General features: G+C 34.1%; 1 protein-coding gene across 3 annotated transcripts; it reads left to right on the top strand.

The window, feature by feature from the left end:
• The first annotated feature begins 7,825 nt into the window (after positions 1–7,825).
• Positions 7,826–16,941, top strand: LOC110737753 (cold-responsive protein kinase 1-like). Of its 3 annotated transcripts, none has more exons than XM_021918098.1 (7): positions 7,826–8,216; positions 8,921–9,056; positions 12,947–13,053; positions 13,486–13,696; positions 13,811–14,048; positions 14,983–15,133; positions 16,369–16,941. In XM_021918098.1, exons 2-7 carry the CDS (start codon positions 8,984–8,986, stop codon positions 16,732–16,734), a joined length of 1,146 nt encoding a protein of 381 aa, XP_021773790.1. In that variant the 5' UTR covers positions 7,826–8,216; positions 8,921–8,983; the 3' UTR covers positions 16,735–16,941. The 3 variants fall into 3 exon arrangements, with proteins under 3 accessions (XP_021773790.1, XP_021773789.1, XP_021773788.1); XM_021918097.1 differs by having other exon boundaries at positions 7,827–8,216; positions 8,932–9,056; positions 12,941–13,053; XM_021918096.1 differs by having other exon boundaries at positions 7,829–8,216; positions 12,941–13,053.
• The last annotated feature ends 1,665 nt before the right edge of the window (positions 16,942–18,606 follow it).

The following is an 18,606-nucleotide window of genomic DNA, read 5'->3' as shown; positions in this document are numbered from 1 at the left end:
TCACACGCCCCTATACGCTTCCTGAAACTCAAGATATAGCCCCTGAAAGACGACCCTGCGAACCAGCGGACGAGCTGCGCCCACAGCTCGATACAACCAGCCACGAGCAGCTACTGCTTTGGCCGCTGGATACCCAGCGGGCGCTGGTTTGGACGTCCACAGCAGCAGCTCAAGATGGGACTCGTTCCCACCTTCGCAAGCTTTGTTGACTACGATTCCATATGTCGCCTTAATCGACCAATCATAATATGACTTATGTAATTGCTTTTTTTCTGATTTTATTTTATTTATTTATCTTTAGACTAGTTTGAGGATCTCCTTTTCTCTCTTCTCTCTCCTCCCTCCTCCCTCCTCTCTCCTCTAGGGTTTTAGTTTTTGAGAATTTTGTTTTTAGGGATCTGATAATAATTGGGAAGGTGATTTGGGTTCATATGGGTTTAGGGTTTGTCATCAATTCTACGATCAAAATATCAGCGCAGATTGCGAAGGTCTCTACTTGAAAAGATGCAAAGACATCGAAAATCACTGCTTGTGTCAAGATTAAAGCGGTGGAGTATGAGATCTACTAAATATGCAAATTAGTTATGATTTTGATCGAAAAAGTTATGTTAATTTCTCTAAATTTGTGGTTTACAAATCTTTATTATGATTGTAGATATCGCATGGCTATTTATTAATGAAATTATTTCTTTTCGTCAAAAAAAAAAAAAAAAAAAAAAATTAGTTTGAAGATAATTTCAATACTCAAGGGATATTATTTTTCCCTCATGCCGTTTATGCCTTTTATTATTTTATGGTTTTTTTAGTTTTTCCCCTGGCCTTAGTTTCTTATGGACAACTCCATGGATTCCTCCATGATTTTGTTCTTGAGTTTGTTGTTTTGATTTATAGAGGTAATTTTAAAGAAATTTTGTTAATTACTACCTCAAAAACAGAGGCTTTGTGAATTACTACCCCTAAAAAAAAGTTTTTAATTACTACCCCTAAAACCGATTAATTCAAAAATGATTGCTACCCTTTTCCCTAATCAGGCGATTTAAGCTCTTAAAGATATCATTATCCGGCTAATTTGTAATTAGTTACTTTTAAACCTTAATTAACTAATTAAACCCTAGAATCACCTCCACACCACCATTGCACCACCACCCTACACCCGGCCCCTCACCCGAAACCACCGTCTCCCTCCCCTCGCCAGAAACCGACCCCCTCCCCTAGCCCCACCAAGAACCCAACCTCAGCCACTTGAACCCTAATTTTTCTTCGCAATGCCCTCAATTTCATCTCCCACCTTGTTCAATTCGCGGCATTTTTTGTGAATGATGAGGCTGCTAGGCTTCAGATTCCGGTTATTGGGTTGGTGGATTCGATTGTTTCGAGGGAAATGGGTTTTGGCGAAGGGGGATGGAGTTTCAATGGTTTCGGGAGAAGTTAGGGGTGAAAATGGTGGCTTGATGGTGGTTTCAAGAGAAGAAGGTGGGGGCTGTGAGTGGTTTTGGGGGAAGAGAGTGAGGCTGCGGGTGGTTTCGAGGGAAGGGAGTGAAGCCGCAGGTGGTTTCGGGGGAATTTGGTGGTTTTCGGTGGGATTGGGGAGGGAGATGGTGGTTTCCTCTGGGGGGGCTAGGGAGGAGGCGGTGGGGCTGCGGTGGGATGGAGGTGGTTGGGTTCTTCGGCGAGGGGGAGGGGGTTAGGGCCGCCGGCGGGTGGGGAGGGGGGATTTTTCGAGGGTGGGAGGGATGGTTGGGGGTTTAGAGGTGGTGCAATGGGTGGTTTAGAGGTGGGGTGGATGCCAGGGTAGGGGTAGGCTGCTTATTAGCTTGCGGCAAGGGGATGATGGGGTAAGGGGCTGCCGGAGATGGTGGGGATGGGATAAGGGGGCTGTCGGAGGTGGTGCAGTGGTGGTTTAGAGGTGGTGTTAGGGTTTATTTAATTAATCATGGCTTTAAAACAACTAATTATAATTTTGCTAGACAATGATGTCATTAAGAGCTTAAATCACCTAATTAGGGGTTGATTAGGGAAAGGGGTAGCAATCATTGAATTAATCGGTTTTAGGGGTAGTAATTAAAAACTTTTTTTTAGGGGTAGTAATTCACAAAGCCTTTGTTTTTGAGGTAGTAATTAACAAAATTTCCTAATTTTATTTCTTTATTTTGATTATGCTTTCTTTATTAGATTTAGTTTTTATTATTTATTTCATGTTTGAGTAGTTTAATTTTTAGGGTTTGGAAATTCATGTTTATGCTATGAATCTTGATTGATATTTATTCATGGTTTGATTATTCTTTGAATTCTATAATAGTGTTTTATTGTTAATCTTGCAACCTGATAAATTGTTTGATTAAATATTGTTAATAAGAGTTTGAATCGAAAGATCTTTTTTTTTAGAGGCTTACCTACAATTAGCAATTCTGATTATGTTATCGACCGAACTACATATGTTGAATTGAGAGCTTTAAGATCTGACCATAGGCTTAGCAATTGCTCTAAATAATTGATTGATTGAATTGTTATTGATATTTGATAGATTTAGAACTGTAAACATGGTGAACCATAACCCTAGGTCTTTTTATTAATTGTTTTATTCCTATTTTAATTTAGACTACTAATCTATCCAAACTTGTGACATAGTTTAGTTTCTCCATACCTTGAAAGCTAGATTGAATAGCCATCATTCTGTGGATTCGACACTACTTATCCAACTACATTGTTAGTTGGTTTAGTTAGGAATTTACTTTTGACAGGTGTACGACAACCTATCAGTAGTGATGAAGTTTAGCCCTTTCGAGAGAAGGATTTTGGATGCTCATATTGGATACATCATCGTTGTTTTTCCGCTTGCTCATTTGTAACATCGTACTTTTTTCAAATTTATAATTTTTTTTTTCAATAGACAAGTGTATAAGTTGGTTGCTTTGTATTTTTGGATTAGTTGTAAAATTTAATTTAGGTTAAACTTAATAAACCCCCGGCGAAAGTTTAAAATGCATTTTTAAACCCGAACATTACATTTATTGCAAACTTGCAATAAATTAGGCAAAACATACTGAACCCATTTTTGACCCGGACCTGAATCCGGTGGACTCGTCAGATCTGGATCTGGGTCTCCATTTTCGAGATCCAAAAAATTCGGGTCGGATCTGGATCCAAGATAGAAAACAGATCTGGATCCAAGATAGAAAATAGATCTGGATCCAGGTCTATTCGGACCCGGTCCAAATCCAACCTGTTGCCATCCCTACTCTTTTTACTTGTCCCTCTCCTCCTTATTAAATTTTGGCAAGGTTATTTTTTTTTATCTCACTAATGAGATAAACAAATAATTCTTTCACGAATTTCACTCATACTTTTCCCCTATACCCTATCACATTTCTCCCTCTCTTATATTTCGGCTAGTCAACAAGTTATTAAAAAGGAAAAAGTGGCACAAAAGGTCAAAGAGTGGTGCCTACGTAATTGTTTTGGTGAATAAAAAAAATTCACACAATGAGAACTTTTTTTACAATATATAGCTCGTGCACCATAAAACCGGTTGTACACTTGTACAATTGTAAAATTTGCTCATTTGACTTAAATGAACAAAATGTAAAAGTGTTAATGAAATAAATAAATTAACTTTACTCGGTTCTATTTAAATGAGTAAAAATAATGTTTGTTTCGAAAGTGGAAAACTTTATATGGATTGAATTTTGGAATTATTATTGCTATTGTTGGGGAGATATAAAAGTTTACTTTGTGTATTCTTATCCGTAGGGAATAGAGATTAAACAAGAAGTTTTTGGACAGATTTGCTCATTTTCTGCAAATAAGCAAAAACACGTGTTTATCTTCAACAAAATAGGAAAAAATAATGCTCATTTTACATATTAACCATAATTATCAATGAAAAAGAAAAGAAAATTATCGAAAATTGTACTTCAAATTGTTCATTTAGCTTATAAATCTTACAAGTCACAATTTTTTCTGGAAACAGAATCCTCCTCGGTGTGTAAGGGTATTTTGGGTAGCAAGATGTCCAATGTCTTAATGTAATCGGGATCCGCCTTGCAAGGGTGTCTGAGAGCTTCATCTACAAGAAAGAGAAGGTAAGCTGCCCCGGGAGGTTGACCCAGGAACGCCCCTTCGACGCTCAAGTCAGTGAATGTACTTTCTAAAGAGAGAAAGTAGAGTGAGAATGAGAGATTTGAAAAAGTTCTCCATTATTAATCATTTGCTGCTATTTATAGATGTACTTTCTTGTAGTAAGTTTGTACTTTCTTGGACAAATTAGGGGTAAATTTTTGTTTTATATTATTTTTTTTTTAGGGAAAGATTAGGGGTAAATCTTACTTCATGGTGATTATTGGATGATTAAGAAATTAAGAATGATGATTGGATTATGGAGAGGTATTTTCATCATTTCAGCTATAATGGGTTTAGGACATGGACTAGGCCCAGACAACAATATTGAAGCTTATTAAAAAATAAAAAACTTTTAAGAGAATGAAGTGCATACAAATAAATCAAAACTCTAACCTAAATGGAACATTCTCATCATACAAGAAAATGGAAAATAAAGTGAAAAGGATAGTAAAAACGAGTCATATGGATTTAAAGAGTGAAATAGGAGAGTATTATGAATTAAAATAGAGGATATACAATTCCATTCTCAAACTTTTATAAAAAGTAAGGAAATAATTCGCGTAAATGAGCACAAATTCTTGAGTAAGACGGACTTTTATTAACTTATTGTAAGGCGGATTAAAGTTACCCTAAAAGTATTTAAAGTTATCCTAATATACTACAAAAATTACTATTTTCGTAACATAAATTTTACCCTTAAAAAACACTTAGGAATTTTATTAATAACTACCTAGTTTATAGTCGGTTTTGAAAATAACTACCTTGTTTCGAATTTTTTTTTTTTTTAATAAAACTATTAATTTAAGTTTCCTCCAAATTTTTTTATACCACTACCTATTTAAGTCCAAAAGCTTAACGGTGCACGTTATGAGGCCCTAATCACCATTTTCACCCCACAAAAGCTTCTCCATTCACCATTTCTCACTGCTTCACTCACATTTTTTCTTAATTCTTTGTTACATGTCATTCCCAACTTGATGTAAACTTTGATTATGCTCATTATCACCACATCATCACGACAATTGCTTTAAAGCTACGTGGACAAAGGAAAGGGCATAGATGGAAATTGTGGTTGATGGGAATTGAATTATGAACGTTGGATGAGTGAAGATGGTTATAATAGACAAATAGGTGGGGCCTTTTAACGTGCAACGTTAAGTTTTTAGACGGAAAATTGTATAATGTAGTGTTACGAAACTTTTGGAAGAAACTTCTAGTTTAATAACAAAAATTCGAATAAGGGTAGTTATTTTCAAAACAGACTATAAACTAGGTAATTAACAAAATTTCTAAATACTTATAATGTATTAAATTAATCAATTAGCCTTCATATAATGTACCCATTACTTTGCCCCATTTGACTTTTCACTTATAATATCATCAATCAGTTATTTTAATGTGTAATTTCTAACCTCCCTCCATCCCTAATATATTTTGCCCCATTTGACTTTTTCACGGTCTCCAAGACGCGTTTTAAAACGATTTTATCTCTATTTTCATACGTGAAAAAATTATAAAAACTAGATATTAATAAATTATACAATGCGATGAATCCAACAAGTTTCCACTTGGCTATATTATCTCTTATAGAATAAATATATTTTATGGTCAAAGATTTTAACATTTGACTAATATTTTTGTCATGGGGCAAAAAATTTGGGACAGATTGAGTAAAAATTACACATTAAAATATAGTCAAATTCATTACAAAATAAAAGTTATCCTTAAAGGGGTAAAAGTTACTATAAAAATTGTTAAAGTTATCCACAAATTGATGATCTTACAATAAAATTAACGTAAGCCCGCTTTATACAAGACTTATTAGTAGATGAGAATAAAATTGTAACCCTATCTAAACTCCATCGTATAGCCAAGGGACAAGCAAACCCCTTCGCCTGCAGTGTAGATTTTGCTATTCAAAAAGTTTCCCCCGCATCAATCTCCACTTCATCCACAGAAGTCACTGTCCACCACTCGGATTATTGATACTCCATCCGTTTCGTAATAATCGCAACACTTTCCTTTTACATCCGTTTTATAATAGTTTTCAACACTTCCTATTTTAGTAAGGACCCACTATTATTTTATTATTTCTCTCTCCCACTTACCACACTTGCATAAATATTAATTATTTCTCTTTCTTACAAACCCCACTTATACTACTTTTTATTATTATTATTATTATTAATTATTATTATTTCTCTTTCCTACTAACAATAAAATATATTTCCACTAACTATATTTTATATTATAAAATTCACCGTATGATCCCTACCCTATAAATTTTCTAAAACTTTGTGCAAGACCTACTGTTGCGATTAAAACGAAACGGAGAGAGTAGTAGTAAAATTGTATCTAGAGTTTTTGCAGAAGGTTCTAGTTTACTTTTTTTTTAGTAAGGAGAAGGACCCTACCAGGCCGTAACCTTTCACAGGTCCTCCTAGCTCAAGGGGCTTTTTTTTTTTTTTGGGGGGGGGGGGAGGGGGGAGTAAGGGAATCCCTCTCCAAAGTGCCTCTAGTGGGGTTTGCATCTCACAACTTTTACCACTAGACTAAGTTAGCTTGGTGAGAGTTCTAGTTTACCTGTATTAACAAAGATATGATATATATTTTTTTTTTTTGAATAAAGATTGATTCATAAATAAAAAGTCATACGACATCTACAAAGAGATTTAAATTTGATAAATATATAACAATTGAATAAAATAAAAGCATACTTTCAGCAGAGCTACGATCGTTGTTGTAAATTGTACATTCTTCATACCCTCTTTTATGTCGCAGTGATTTATAGTCTTCTTCGACGAGGGGGTCTATCGATCTGTTGTAGCCGTGAAGAATATTTTCGTCTGATTCATCTAATTGTAATCGAAGGACTAACCTCTTTCTCGATCCCGCACAAATCTTTACCCATGAAACAGCTTGTACCATACGAAACTCAAAAAACAAAAACAAAACTAGAACAAAGCACACCATAGGGGCACTTACTACACTCAAACCCACTATAGGGGTACTTACTACCTTTCAAAGAGCGTAGATTTATTGAATTTAATAACAAAACCTTAAAGAAACTAAAGGGAAAGGGTTGGAAATAGCCAAATTTCCGGAGAAATTTGACTATTTCTGACCTATGAAACACTTTTTTAAAGAACCCTAGAGAGAAAAAAATAGACAGGAGACGGCTAGGCTTAACAAAGATATGATAATAAAGCACATACTATTATTTTATCTGATATGTCTAAATTCAATTGTTTATTATTATTGTTTTTTTTAAAAAAATAAAGTCTCATGCTCTCGTCCAATGTAAATATCGTTGCTACTATATTTACTTTTTGAACATCACTATATATGAAAACCCAGAGTCCCATGCTAGTGGTAAAATAATTTCTTGGCATGTAATAAAAATCGAGCATTCAAACTAACCATGTGTCAAAGATGAAAACATTTCGGTTAGGCAAAACTATTTGTTCCATCAAAACCGAAGACCAACAATAGCATAAAATGCATTTCGATAAAAAAAAAAGAAAAAAATCCACCCAAAAATTATTTTCTAATATCCAAGTAAATTTAATCTAATCAACTCTAAAATCAAAACGCGTGTGTACGTTACTCAACTACTCATTAGTTGTAACTCACTAACTCCCAATTCTTAAACCCCAACCCCGCCCTACCAATGAAGTCAAAAATTCCTTTGTGAAAATATCTATGTTAGTATTCGAAATTCCTATTTGAATCAAACGAATTAATTCAAGAATCAACAATTCAACATAGCAAAACACAGTACGACTTACTCTTTCTACAATTCTACGTGTTAGAAAAGTCAATTTCGTATTTATTTATCCAAACTTCGCTTAGTTGCCGAAAGTCAAGAAATTCATACAACCACGTTTTCTCTCTCCTCTTCTTCAACATTTTTTCTCATACACTCTATAACTTAATTATTGAGTATTTGTTTTTTTTTAAATAATTAATTCTTTATCAAATTCTGGGTTTTTCAACTGTGATTTGCTGTACCATTTAAATACGTATTTTATCTTCAATAATCTCCCAATAATTTTCTGGTTTGTGCAAATTTTGTTTCTCTCTCCTACAGATCTAAGGTAAGGTTTTTGGTTTTCTTATGTAGATTTTGTCTTTAATCATCATTTATTTTTTGTGGGGTTTAATTATTTTTTTCATTATTTAACTTGGGTATTAGGATTCTTGTATAAATATTTATGCTTTAAATTGCTGCTGTTAAACTGGGAAATTCTTTATACTTGAATTTTCAAACTGGCCCATTTAATTCTTATTGAATTTAGATGAACAGAAGAGAACTATTGTCAAATTTGAGCTTTTTTGTACTGTATTTGCCTTTCAATTTTCTATAGCTGATTTTAGTTTCTGTATATTCTGCTAAATTTCATTTCAAGTGAGCTGATAGTTTTCTAATGAATTATCATTCATGTCATATGCTTAATTTAGAAAATGCTGGATTGATTTTATTATTTTCTGAAATTAATTTTGAAGAAAAACCATCTCTTTTTAAGCAATTTTTACCGATTGTCAATATCTTATACTTGACTACTTGAACTTAATCAAAATTCTTTTGCACGGTACATTGGAATATGTTATTTTAGAATTTGGAAATATTCTTCTGGATATTCAATTTCCATTAAGTTGCTAGTTTTTGACATTATCTTCCTTTATGATTCTGTAAATCCATTTACCCTTTCGGGTTGTTGAATGTAATTTCGGGTGGTTAGCTGAAGCTGAGTGTTTGGATATTTGGTGAACATGCGAAACATGCTAATTTATTTGATAGTTTTCTTGAAGGGAAGGATTTGCAAAGTTGATTTGATAGGAGTTTAACATAGCAAGTCTAGTAATGACTTGCTTCCTCTTCATTTGTGGAAATGGAGCCCGGTCCGTTGATGAACCAACTGTAGACATTGTTGGAGGTAGAAGCATTTCCTTAAAAGACTAGGACAGTTATATGTCTCAATCTCATTTGTTTTTATACATGAATTGCCACAACTTACATTGCATATAGTTGCTTCCTTGACCACTTATTGTTTGCATTGGTTAATGAGTGGAGTTGTACATGATATTTTGCCCTGTTGTACTTAATGTGGAAGGGTTAGCGCTATTGATGGTGAACTCTTTATGTTTGATAAAAAAGGAGTGTTCATAGGTTGAGGCCGTTGAGCCTCTTTTACAATATACTTGCTATAGGCTTTGGGATAATCTTGTATATTACTCCCTTCATTTCATAATGTTAGTCCCACTTTCTATTTCGGGCGTTTCAAAAAGACAATCTCACTTTCTATTTTAGTCCCTCATACATCCTCTTTATTTTCTCATGTTACTCTCATTTTAATGGTCCCTATGCAAACTAAGAAAAGATGGTCGTAAATGTACTTCAGTGGTCCCTATGTATTTTTATTTCAACAAAAGGATGGTCTAATGTATTTTAATGGTCCCAATGTACTTTATTCCAAGAATCTCCCCTTTCCTTAATTTACGTAAAGATTTTAAACGAGACTAACATTATCAAACGGAGTATGTGTTTGCATATATCTTTAATTAAATGATCCTATGGTTGGATAATTAGTAGAAGCCCTTGAAGGAAAAGGTAAAGTCATTAATACTTTCTTCTTAGCTATGCTTGTGAAATACATAAACATTCATGTATGTAAGTATACATGCTAGTTATGTGTAGACACATGCACACATCAATGGGCAAATAGGAGCAATCCACTTTGGTTATAAGCTAAAAGCACTTGATTTTGATGTTAAACAACATACTTGTCTTCAACAATCTTCCCTAAAAGTGCGAGTCCCTGAAGGTCTTGAACAATGCACTCAGCAGTATTATTTCTAGTTAGAAGGCTAAAACTGAAAATATCATACAAAGGGGCCCTGGTGGCGTTAGCCCCATCCCAAATACCTGTCACATGGTGTGAAATGCCCAAGTGCCTAACTGAGCCATGATACTACAACTAGTAAGATATGGAGGAGAAATAAAAAGGAATGGAGATCTCAAGAGAAAATTCTCAAAGTGAGGTTCCTTCCTAAAACATCTTCATCTTGGGAAATAAACTGAAGGGTCTTGACTAAAGTACATCTTTCAGTGTGTGACAACATCTTCACACTTGTACTTATCAAGTAATTGTGTGATGGTGGAAATGGGAGTTCCACCCACACACACATAAAGCTGACGATCTTCTAAGGCATTAAATTGCAATAGTTACAACACGAAAAGAGCACTATGGAGAATTGGAGACCCTCTAACTTGTATGCTTTATGAACAATTTAATATGGGCAACTTCTTTGAACCAGCCAAACATCTTGAAAGTAACCATAACGACACTCCCCTTTTGCCATCTTGTTTTTTGCTAAAGCTTCATTTACCCCCAACCCTGAGTCCTTTTGAATTTTCGTTAGAGTTCTGAAATCCATTAAAATAACGTTAAGCATCCAACTTCTCTCTTTACCTTGAGAAGACTCCTCCGAAACAATCTTTTTTCCATCTACGAAATATAGATTTATCTTTAACTTCATCTGTCATATTGTCATTGCCGTTAAACTTGCTGATCCTTTTTTGCACTAAGCCACTAACTATGCAGACAGGGTGCTTGCTTCAAAAATCAAAATTACACTTTTGCTATTATTTACCACTTTACCAGATTATCAGTAACTCAGTAACCACAAATCATGATCCTTTTTTTATTTATTTTATTTTATTTTTTATTTTTATTATTATTATTATTAATTTTTTTTATTGATACAGTTCGTTTTCTTAGTTTCCTGAGTCTTTTATCAGCAACCATCTGTACATCAGAAACAAGAAGCCTTCTACACCTTTGTCATCCCTGTATGCCATCCCTTCTGTTAGGATTTTTTTTTTTTTTTTTTTTTTTTTTTTTTTTTTTTTTTTTTTTTTTTTTTTTTTTTGCATCCCTATTCGGTTCTAGGAAAGAGCCATCCATCATTACACCATTATTATGGATAGGAGCTTCTGAAGTGACTAAAACACCCATTCTATTTTCACTAGTGTTCTAACTTCCTACAATTTATAAAAAAAACTGAGTAGAACCAAAGATTGGATTTCATCCATTAAGGAGAGTTGAAGACATAATGAAGTGCACAGGATTGAAGTTCTTAATTCGTGGTGTAAGCACACAAATTCATCTTTAAAGAGTCTAAACATTATTTAACTGAAAGCAAATTTTTCTAACCAATTTTTAAGCCATTATAGTATCCAATTATTGTCCCTATAGTATTGATCAACCAAGCTAGATAGTCTCAGTCTCTCAGACAACAGAGAAGGTGATAACTGATAAGATGGGATCACCTTTATTTGCATTATTGTTGTAGGCTTGTAGCACATCTATAAGCATGAACCTTCTGAAGTACAAGAGAAAATAGTTTCTTGGATCCCAAGGGAGATTTAATTTAATGTTTTGGATTTAAATTTGCGAGATCTATTAATTAAAACTCCCTAGCTACCTATTTGACTCCAATCATTCAAATCCTATAGTTTCATATTTGAGATTAAAAAAGAAATCATAAGCCCTAATTTAGTGGCTTTTGCATTTAGAATCACTCAATTCCCACTTCAAGGGGAATATGATAGATGAAGGGAGTTGAAATTTTCAACTGAGGATGCTGTGCTGGGTAATTAAGGTTATAAGTGGATTTTGAAGCATCCACTGGATGAGGACAGGTGAAACACTAATGACTTCACGAAACCTGAGGGAGAAGTGGAGAAAATTGAATGAGAAGTGGAGAACCTGAGGGAAAAGTGGAGAAAATTGAATGAGAATCTAAATAGAATTAGAAATCCAGGTGACTACTATGAAATGTCTTTTTTCTTTTTAATTTTTAATTCGTCTGTCTTCTAGTTGTTACTACCTCTTTTTCTTCAAGTTAAATACATTTTGCCTATTCATACTTGCCAGTATAAAACTTTTACTCAAAATGTCTCTAATCATGTATCAATAAAAATTATAAAAAGTTGATTTCCCAAAGATCAATCTAACAAGACCCCACACGAATATATTTTTTTCCTTGAGTATAGATTACAAACAATAGTAAAAGTGAAATATGTGAGTGATGCAAAAGTCAAAGTGTGAACACCATAAAGAAACAAAGGTAGACGTAGTATATAACTTGGAAAAAATATTTTTGGTTTAAGCTTATGTTATATGAGCCTACAAATGCCGTCTTGATAAGATTTGGTGTTTTATACTTGTTAACCTATCATTTTGGGTTTGGTGCATTGTAAATGATCTTGAACTTCATGGTGAAGTGGCTCTTTTGTATCTGGACATTGCCATTCTGTAATATTTTGTTTGTAGCATTTACATTAACAGATGCACATAATTAATACTACGTTTGTCCAACTTTAATTGTTGAAGGAATGTTTGTACTAGGTGTCTAGGTGATAAGTTGTTGGCTTATTTCTATATTTTTAATTTAATATTTAATAGAAAAGTAGATGTGATGGGAGATAGTAAAGGAAATTTTTAATTGAATGAGAGAGAGTGTGGGACCTAACTTTTAGTAGTGAGAAGGGAATAATAAAATATTAGTTCGCCCATGCCATAAAAGCAAGTGTTACAATTAGATTAGGATCAGCGTAAATGAAAAATGTGACGAATTAATAGTGACAAAAGGAGTAAACGGTTTAAGCTTCAAGCCTTGATCATTCATTTATTCTCTAAGGATTCTATAAATTTGAACGTTATTTGAAATTAAATGATCTGATGCCTGCATATGTGAGACTGCTCATGAATTAAGTTTTGTGTATGTAATTCTTCTGAGGCCCTGCTTCCTGTAGTTTCAGGTGTAGAAAATATAAAGTTCTATACTTACAAGGAATTACAACATGCAACGGGAAACTTCAGCCAAGTAAATAAGATTGGGGAGGGTGGTTTTGGGCTTGTCTACAAGGTAATTCCTGGGGATGCACAAGTTCTAGGCATCCAATCTCTTCTTTAATAACAAATTGCAGTTGTGGTGGTCATTAGGATAATGAACCTGGATTTGTATCAGTAGCTGTTATCATCATGACTTGAATTGGACAAACATGAAAAATTAAATTTCAATGTTGTATCTCAGCTGGTACTTATTTTGTTTGTAACTTAATTTTTTGTTTTAATAAAGAAATCCTTATGTCATAAAAATGAATATCCTAAATGTGAATTACAATAATATTAATATGTAGAACATATATTGACTGGATACTGTAATATAACAATGTAGTTTGAGAAAGCATGTTGCGTGATGGTCTTTTATGTGGAGACAGTTGTAAAATCTTAACATTGCAGCCAATTCGTTATGCCTTATTATACTAACAGTCCTTGCAAATTTGATTGTGACCAGGGAAGGCTCAAAGATGGAACTTTGATTGCCGTTAAGGTGCTTTCACCAGAATCAAGGCAAGGCTTGCGTGAATTCGTGACAGAATTGACTGTCCTTGCAACTATAGAGCATGAAAATTTGGTTGGGATTTTAGGTTGTTGTACAGAAGGAAATAATAGAATTTTGGTCTCTAGATATCTTGAGAATAACAGCCTTTCTCAGAGTTTACTCGGTAATTTTCTGTTCAATTACTGATCTAATGGCTACATTAATTCCTGCTTTGTTTCTTTTTCTTTCCTTTTTTTTTTATTTGAATAAATAAATATGAAGGTTTGTTTACTTTCAGGTCAGAACCCTGGCGGAATTGATTTCAATTGGAGAATAAGGAGAAATATATGTATTGGGATTGCAAGGGGGCTTGCATTTCTTCATGAAGAAGTCCATCCTCGTATCGTGCATAGGGATATCAAAGCAAGCAATATTCTCCTTGAGAAAGATTTGTCAGCCAAAATTACAGATTTTGGTTTGGCAAAACTTATACCTGCTAACATGACGCATGTTAGCACAAGGGTTGCAGGGACACTGTGAGTTGCAGTGTAACTGATTACTGTTTTTGGTTTGTCCAATTGCTTATTTCACAAAATGTGTAAATGCACTGAACTTGAGAAATGTGGAATTCAAATTACAATTTTATTTCTAGGCTTGATAAAATGTTAGAAAGCTGGTCAAATGTGGAGGGCCATCTATGTTGCAGTGTTTCTTGAATTGTGTGCCTTTTTAGTCGTTGTATTTTTTCTCAAATCACCTCCTCTAAGACGTCTATTCTCCACCTGATACAAAAACTTTTAGTTAGTCCTGTTATCTGTTGCTTATATTAATGAAAGGTGCTTCTTAGAGAACCTATGTACATCTCATCAAGCCTATCTCGGCAAAGCCTTTAGTCTTCTAAAGTATCCAACTACTCTCACCGTTTTCTTTTGATATACTCATCTTCTGTAGACCTTGTTTCTAGGTGTGTTGAGTGGGTGTAAGAATAAGGTGGATAAATTAGGAGAGAAAGGCTAAGGTGGGTGGATGTGAGAAAATAGAGAAAAAAATAAGAGAGTGAGAAGGTGTAATTATTGTTGAGGAAGGAGGTAAGATGATAGAATATGCTTACCAAAAATAGAATAAATTAGAAATGGGTACATCAAATAAAAATACCTCAAAACAGAATATGGATACATCTTTCGGAAAGAGGGGAGTATTGAAATTAATATGTCCAATTATTAACTGATAATGAGATATCTTTGTGGTTTCATTTTCAAATTTTTAATATTATTTTATAGTTCTCTGTATTATGCATGCTAATATGATTTTATGATATTTCCTGGCTGCACTAGGATGCTATATAGCTGGATTAACCATAATGTAGATGATATTTATGTCTCTTAACTTATGTTTATTATTTAATATAATCAGTTTGCAGTTCTTCACTGTGTGACCTGGATCACCTGACACGGTGACTGTTTTATGCAGAGGCTATTTGGCGCCTGAATATGCTCTTAGAGGCCAGTTGACAAGAAAAGCTGACATTTATAGTTTTGGCGTTCTCCTTTTGGAAATTGTCTGTGGTAGATGCAATAGAAATAGACGGCTTCCTCCTGGAGACCAACATCTTCTTCAAAGGGTAATACATATTGGCATTTGAAATTTGTTGTGTATGCATGCATATCTATCTAGACTTTATCTTCTTCAAAGGGTAATATATGTTTGTTGGACTATTGAAATATATGTTTGTTCATTTACTGCAGTGTTGCCTTCCATCAGCTGTGATAATTGCTCTTTTATAGTGAGTTTGATTGGTAATTATGGAGATGAAGGGAGGAGAGGGCTTGCATTTTTCTCCCACATCTTTCCAACATTGAAATTATATTTGTTTTAAGTAAGGGAAAGAAAATTTATCTCTCCAACTTCCTTTCCTTTCCTTCCCTTTGCCTTTACAACGTTTGAATAATAACAAATGGACCGCTTTCTCTTTCCATCTCATGACCTCAATCTAAACACATTACTCCTTTCGTCCCGGAATAGTTGCACGAGTTTGACTGACGCAGGTTTTTATTCAAAACAATTGACTTTCTTATTTTATTGTGTGTTAATTGGCAGCGGGGTAGTTTTATTAGAGTTAGTGGGAAATGGATCATTGCATTTTGAGGGGTGTGCATTTGATTTTTTATTTATTTATTTTTTTATGTTTTTTTAGAATGTAGTTGATAAAGTGGCCCCAAGTGTGAGTATAATATTTCTATAATTCATAACTACATCAAAATGAATCCATCAAGGTTCCTTGTAATCATACTTTCACCGTTCTTTTTTAATCGCAACATTGGTGAATTTTTTGTCCACACACACACTCCTCTTTTGTATTTTATACATTAGAAAAATCATAATTATGTGGGGTCTTGGTAGACTCGTCTCGATGTGTACTTTCAAATGATTAACATTTGATTTTGCTAAAATATAATTAAAGATATTAATGATATAAAATGTGCATTGACAAGCGTGAAACTCAAGCGTTGCGATTATTCAAGAACGGAGGAGGTATATATTATAAAATTTGACCTTGAAAAAATAAGTGGAATAACCAAAAAAACTCAGGGAGTAATTGATGTTGTGAAAGGACCTACAAAGGCTACATTGCTATATCTGTATATAAGTGACATTTGGTATTATACTGACATTGTAGATTGACTTATATTATAAATTAAAAGGAAAAGGAATTGGTTAGAACTGACCTTGTTTTGGAACGGATGACGGAGAGTATACGATCTTATTTTAACTGTCTACACCTTTAGTATCTATGGTTAAGTTTTAAAAGATTATGCTCTACATATGAAGTATCTCACCAGATTAAACCTGATGCAGGCATGGAGAATGTTTGAAAAAGAGACACTTGTGGAGTTGATAGACGAAGCATTTAGGGGAGATCTTGATATTGAAGAGGCCAGCAGATTCTTGAAGATTGCTCTGCTCTGCACCCAGGGAGTACCAAAACTGCGACCAATGATGTCTACTGTGGTTAGGATGCTTCAGGGAAAAGTAGAAATTGATGAAATGAGCATAACAAAACCAGGGCTACTTTCAGAATTTGATTTAAAAGCAAAAGAAAGCCCAGCAGAGCCTTCTTCATTGTTCTCCCCGAGCTCAGGTTCCTCATCCTTACCGTCAGAGCAGACAAATCCCACTTGTGCTACTATAACATTCACATCAATAAGCACCCGGAGCAATTGATAAATCAATAACAGGTAGATTTTGTTGTTCTCTATCTGTACCCTGCTCCCCCCTCCCAATAATCTTTTTTTCTTTCTTTTTGTAGATTTAGCATATATGCAGTTAAAACTCTTTTAGAGAGCCTGAATGTAAAAAGTAATACTGGGTGAAAACATACCCACTTCTTACTTATTAATTGAAAATATATAATGAGTTTATGAGGATTTATTTTATTGTATGTCATTAAGATTTTGTTTTCCTTATTGTTTCTATAGAACACCTTATATAAAGGCCCACTTCATTGCAGTTGCTTTAGTTCAGCAGCATAATTCTTGTTCAAGAGTTACCTTTTCTTTTTCTTCTGTACCCTCTATATATTCCTACTTGCTGCTCTTTTAGCTTTAGATCCCCGCTTTCGTGCTCCCCCAAAGATGATGTAATGTCATGACATCTGCACATTTGTTATGCTGTGTATAATTTCTGATCAGTTGGAGGTCATCTGTTTTGATCCGTGAGAACTAAAATAGTTCACCTGTCACTGAATTAGTGTTATGTTATTTCTTAGTTTCTTACTGAGAAAAGTGGTGCAACTAATTTAGAAGGCATAATACAATGTCTGACCAAATGGAATTAACTTGCCAATTGAACTATCTGTTTGCCCAACATTTTGATAAGGAAAATCTGATAAAACCTCGCGTAAGGAGCTAGGTGATTAAGATAAGTTTGGGACAATGGGACTTAACACATGTAATGAGCACAATTTACTACCTTATTAATCCATGGAACACAATTTACTACCTTACTATGACAAATTAGTCCAAAGTGTCTGTTCAGCTGTACCAATGGGGGGGGGGGGGGTTTACCGTAGTATTTAGGTCACGGTCAATAACCTAACTTAAAATGTTCATTTTGTTATAATCACAGTACTTAATTCTGTAAAAAGGTTTGCTAATGTAGACATGGCATATCTTGAACAAAATGACTGGAAAATGCTAAGCTGGTAAAGTTGGCTGTTTAGATATGGAGTGACACTAGGTGGTATTTTATGATGTCTAAATAATTTAAGAGGTGTAATTTCAATATTAATTTTATGATTAGAAGTGATTATAGTCTAAGAGAAAGGGACAAGATGATGACTTCTGTTTTGGCAAATTAAGTTTTTCTTACATTTCCATTTTGAGTTGAAGGCAGTCTAAGTAGAGTCTTTCCTCTTGTCGCCATCACATCAATCTTTTTTATTCTCTCCATTGCAATAACTCTTATATCTCTTTCCATTTAACTCCCAAATTATTATTTATACTTCATATCATTATTACTGTTAATCTTTGTGCCAACTTACGAGTGAAGAAAATTGACAAACCTGAGGAGAAAGATCTGTTTCAGTATTGTGACTATATCTAACTACATAACGATAGTTTTTCTGATCAGTTATTGGATTTCAAGTACTTAGCGGTTAACTTGGCAGTTTGTATATCTAAAGCGATCTTTCAAGATATATCTTCCTCTAGAATTTGTATGATAATCTGTTACTATCTCTTTTTTCGGGAGTCTTCATGTTTTGTATGTTTCAAACTGGTTGTCTCAGCTATCAAAGTTTTTATATGTGTTTGATGAATTAGTCCGCTAAAAGCTTTGTGCTTCTTAGCCCCAGTTTTAAGCATCATTCTTATGCTGAAATCTGTAGTGTATAGGTCTGAAGGAAGCTGCGTGGTACGTGTTCCACCCATCCTCTTCCTATTTCCATGATGATTGTGATAGGGTGTTTTTCTAAGTTTATGATTTAAGGATCTTAGGAACTCAGAGCACAGTGTATATTAAGAAAAATACTTCAGAAAGTAATTAGATTTAAGAAATATAGAAGGCAAACTATTTCTTGTTAATTCAAGCTACAGA

The sequence above is a fragment of the Chenopodium quinoa genome, unplaced genomic scaffold, assembly GCF_001683475.1.
Source record: "Chenopodium quinoa cultivar QQ74 unplaced genomic scaffold, ASM168347v1, whole genome shotgun sequence".
Taxonomy (NCBI): domain Eukaryota; kingdom Viridiplantae; phylum Streptophyta; class Magnoliopsida; order Caryophyllales; family Amaranthaceae; genus Chenopodium; species Chenopodium quinoa.
Note: the sequence above shows the minus strand (reverse complement) of the source record. Positions and strands in the feature narration are given on the sequence as shown.

Excerpts from the sequence above, each read along its gene's own strand:
- LOC110737753 (XM_021918097.1), top strand. The coding sequence starts at position 8,984 with ATGACTTGCTTCCTCTTCATTTGTGGAAATGGAGCCCGGTCCGTTGAT. Across the intron at positions 13,054-13,485 it reads GTTTTGGGCTTGTCTACAAG|GGAAGGCTCAAAGATGGAAC; the intron begins GTAATTCCTGGG and ends GATTGTGACCAG. Across the intron at positions 14,049-14,982 it reads ACAAGGGTTGCAGGGACACT|AGGCTATTTGGCGCCTGAAT; the intron begins GTGAGTTGCAGT and ends TGTTTTATGCAG.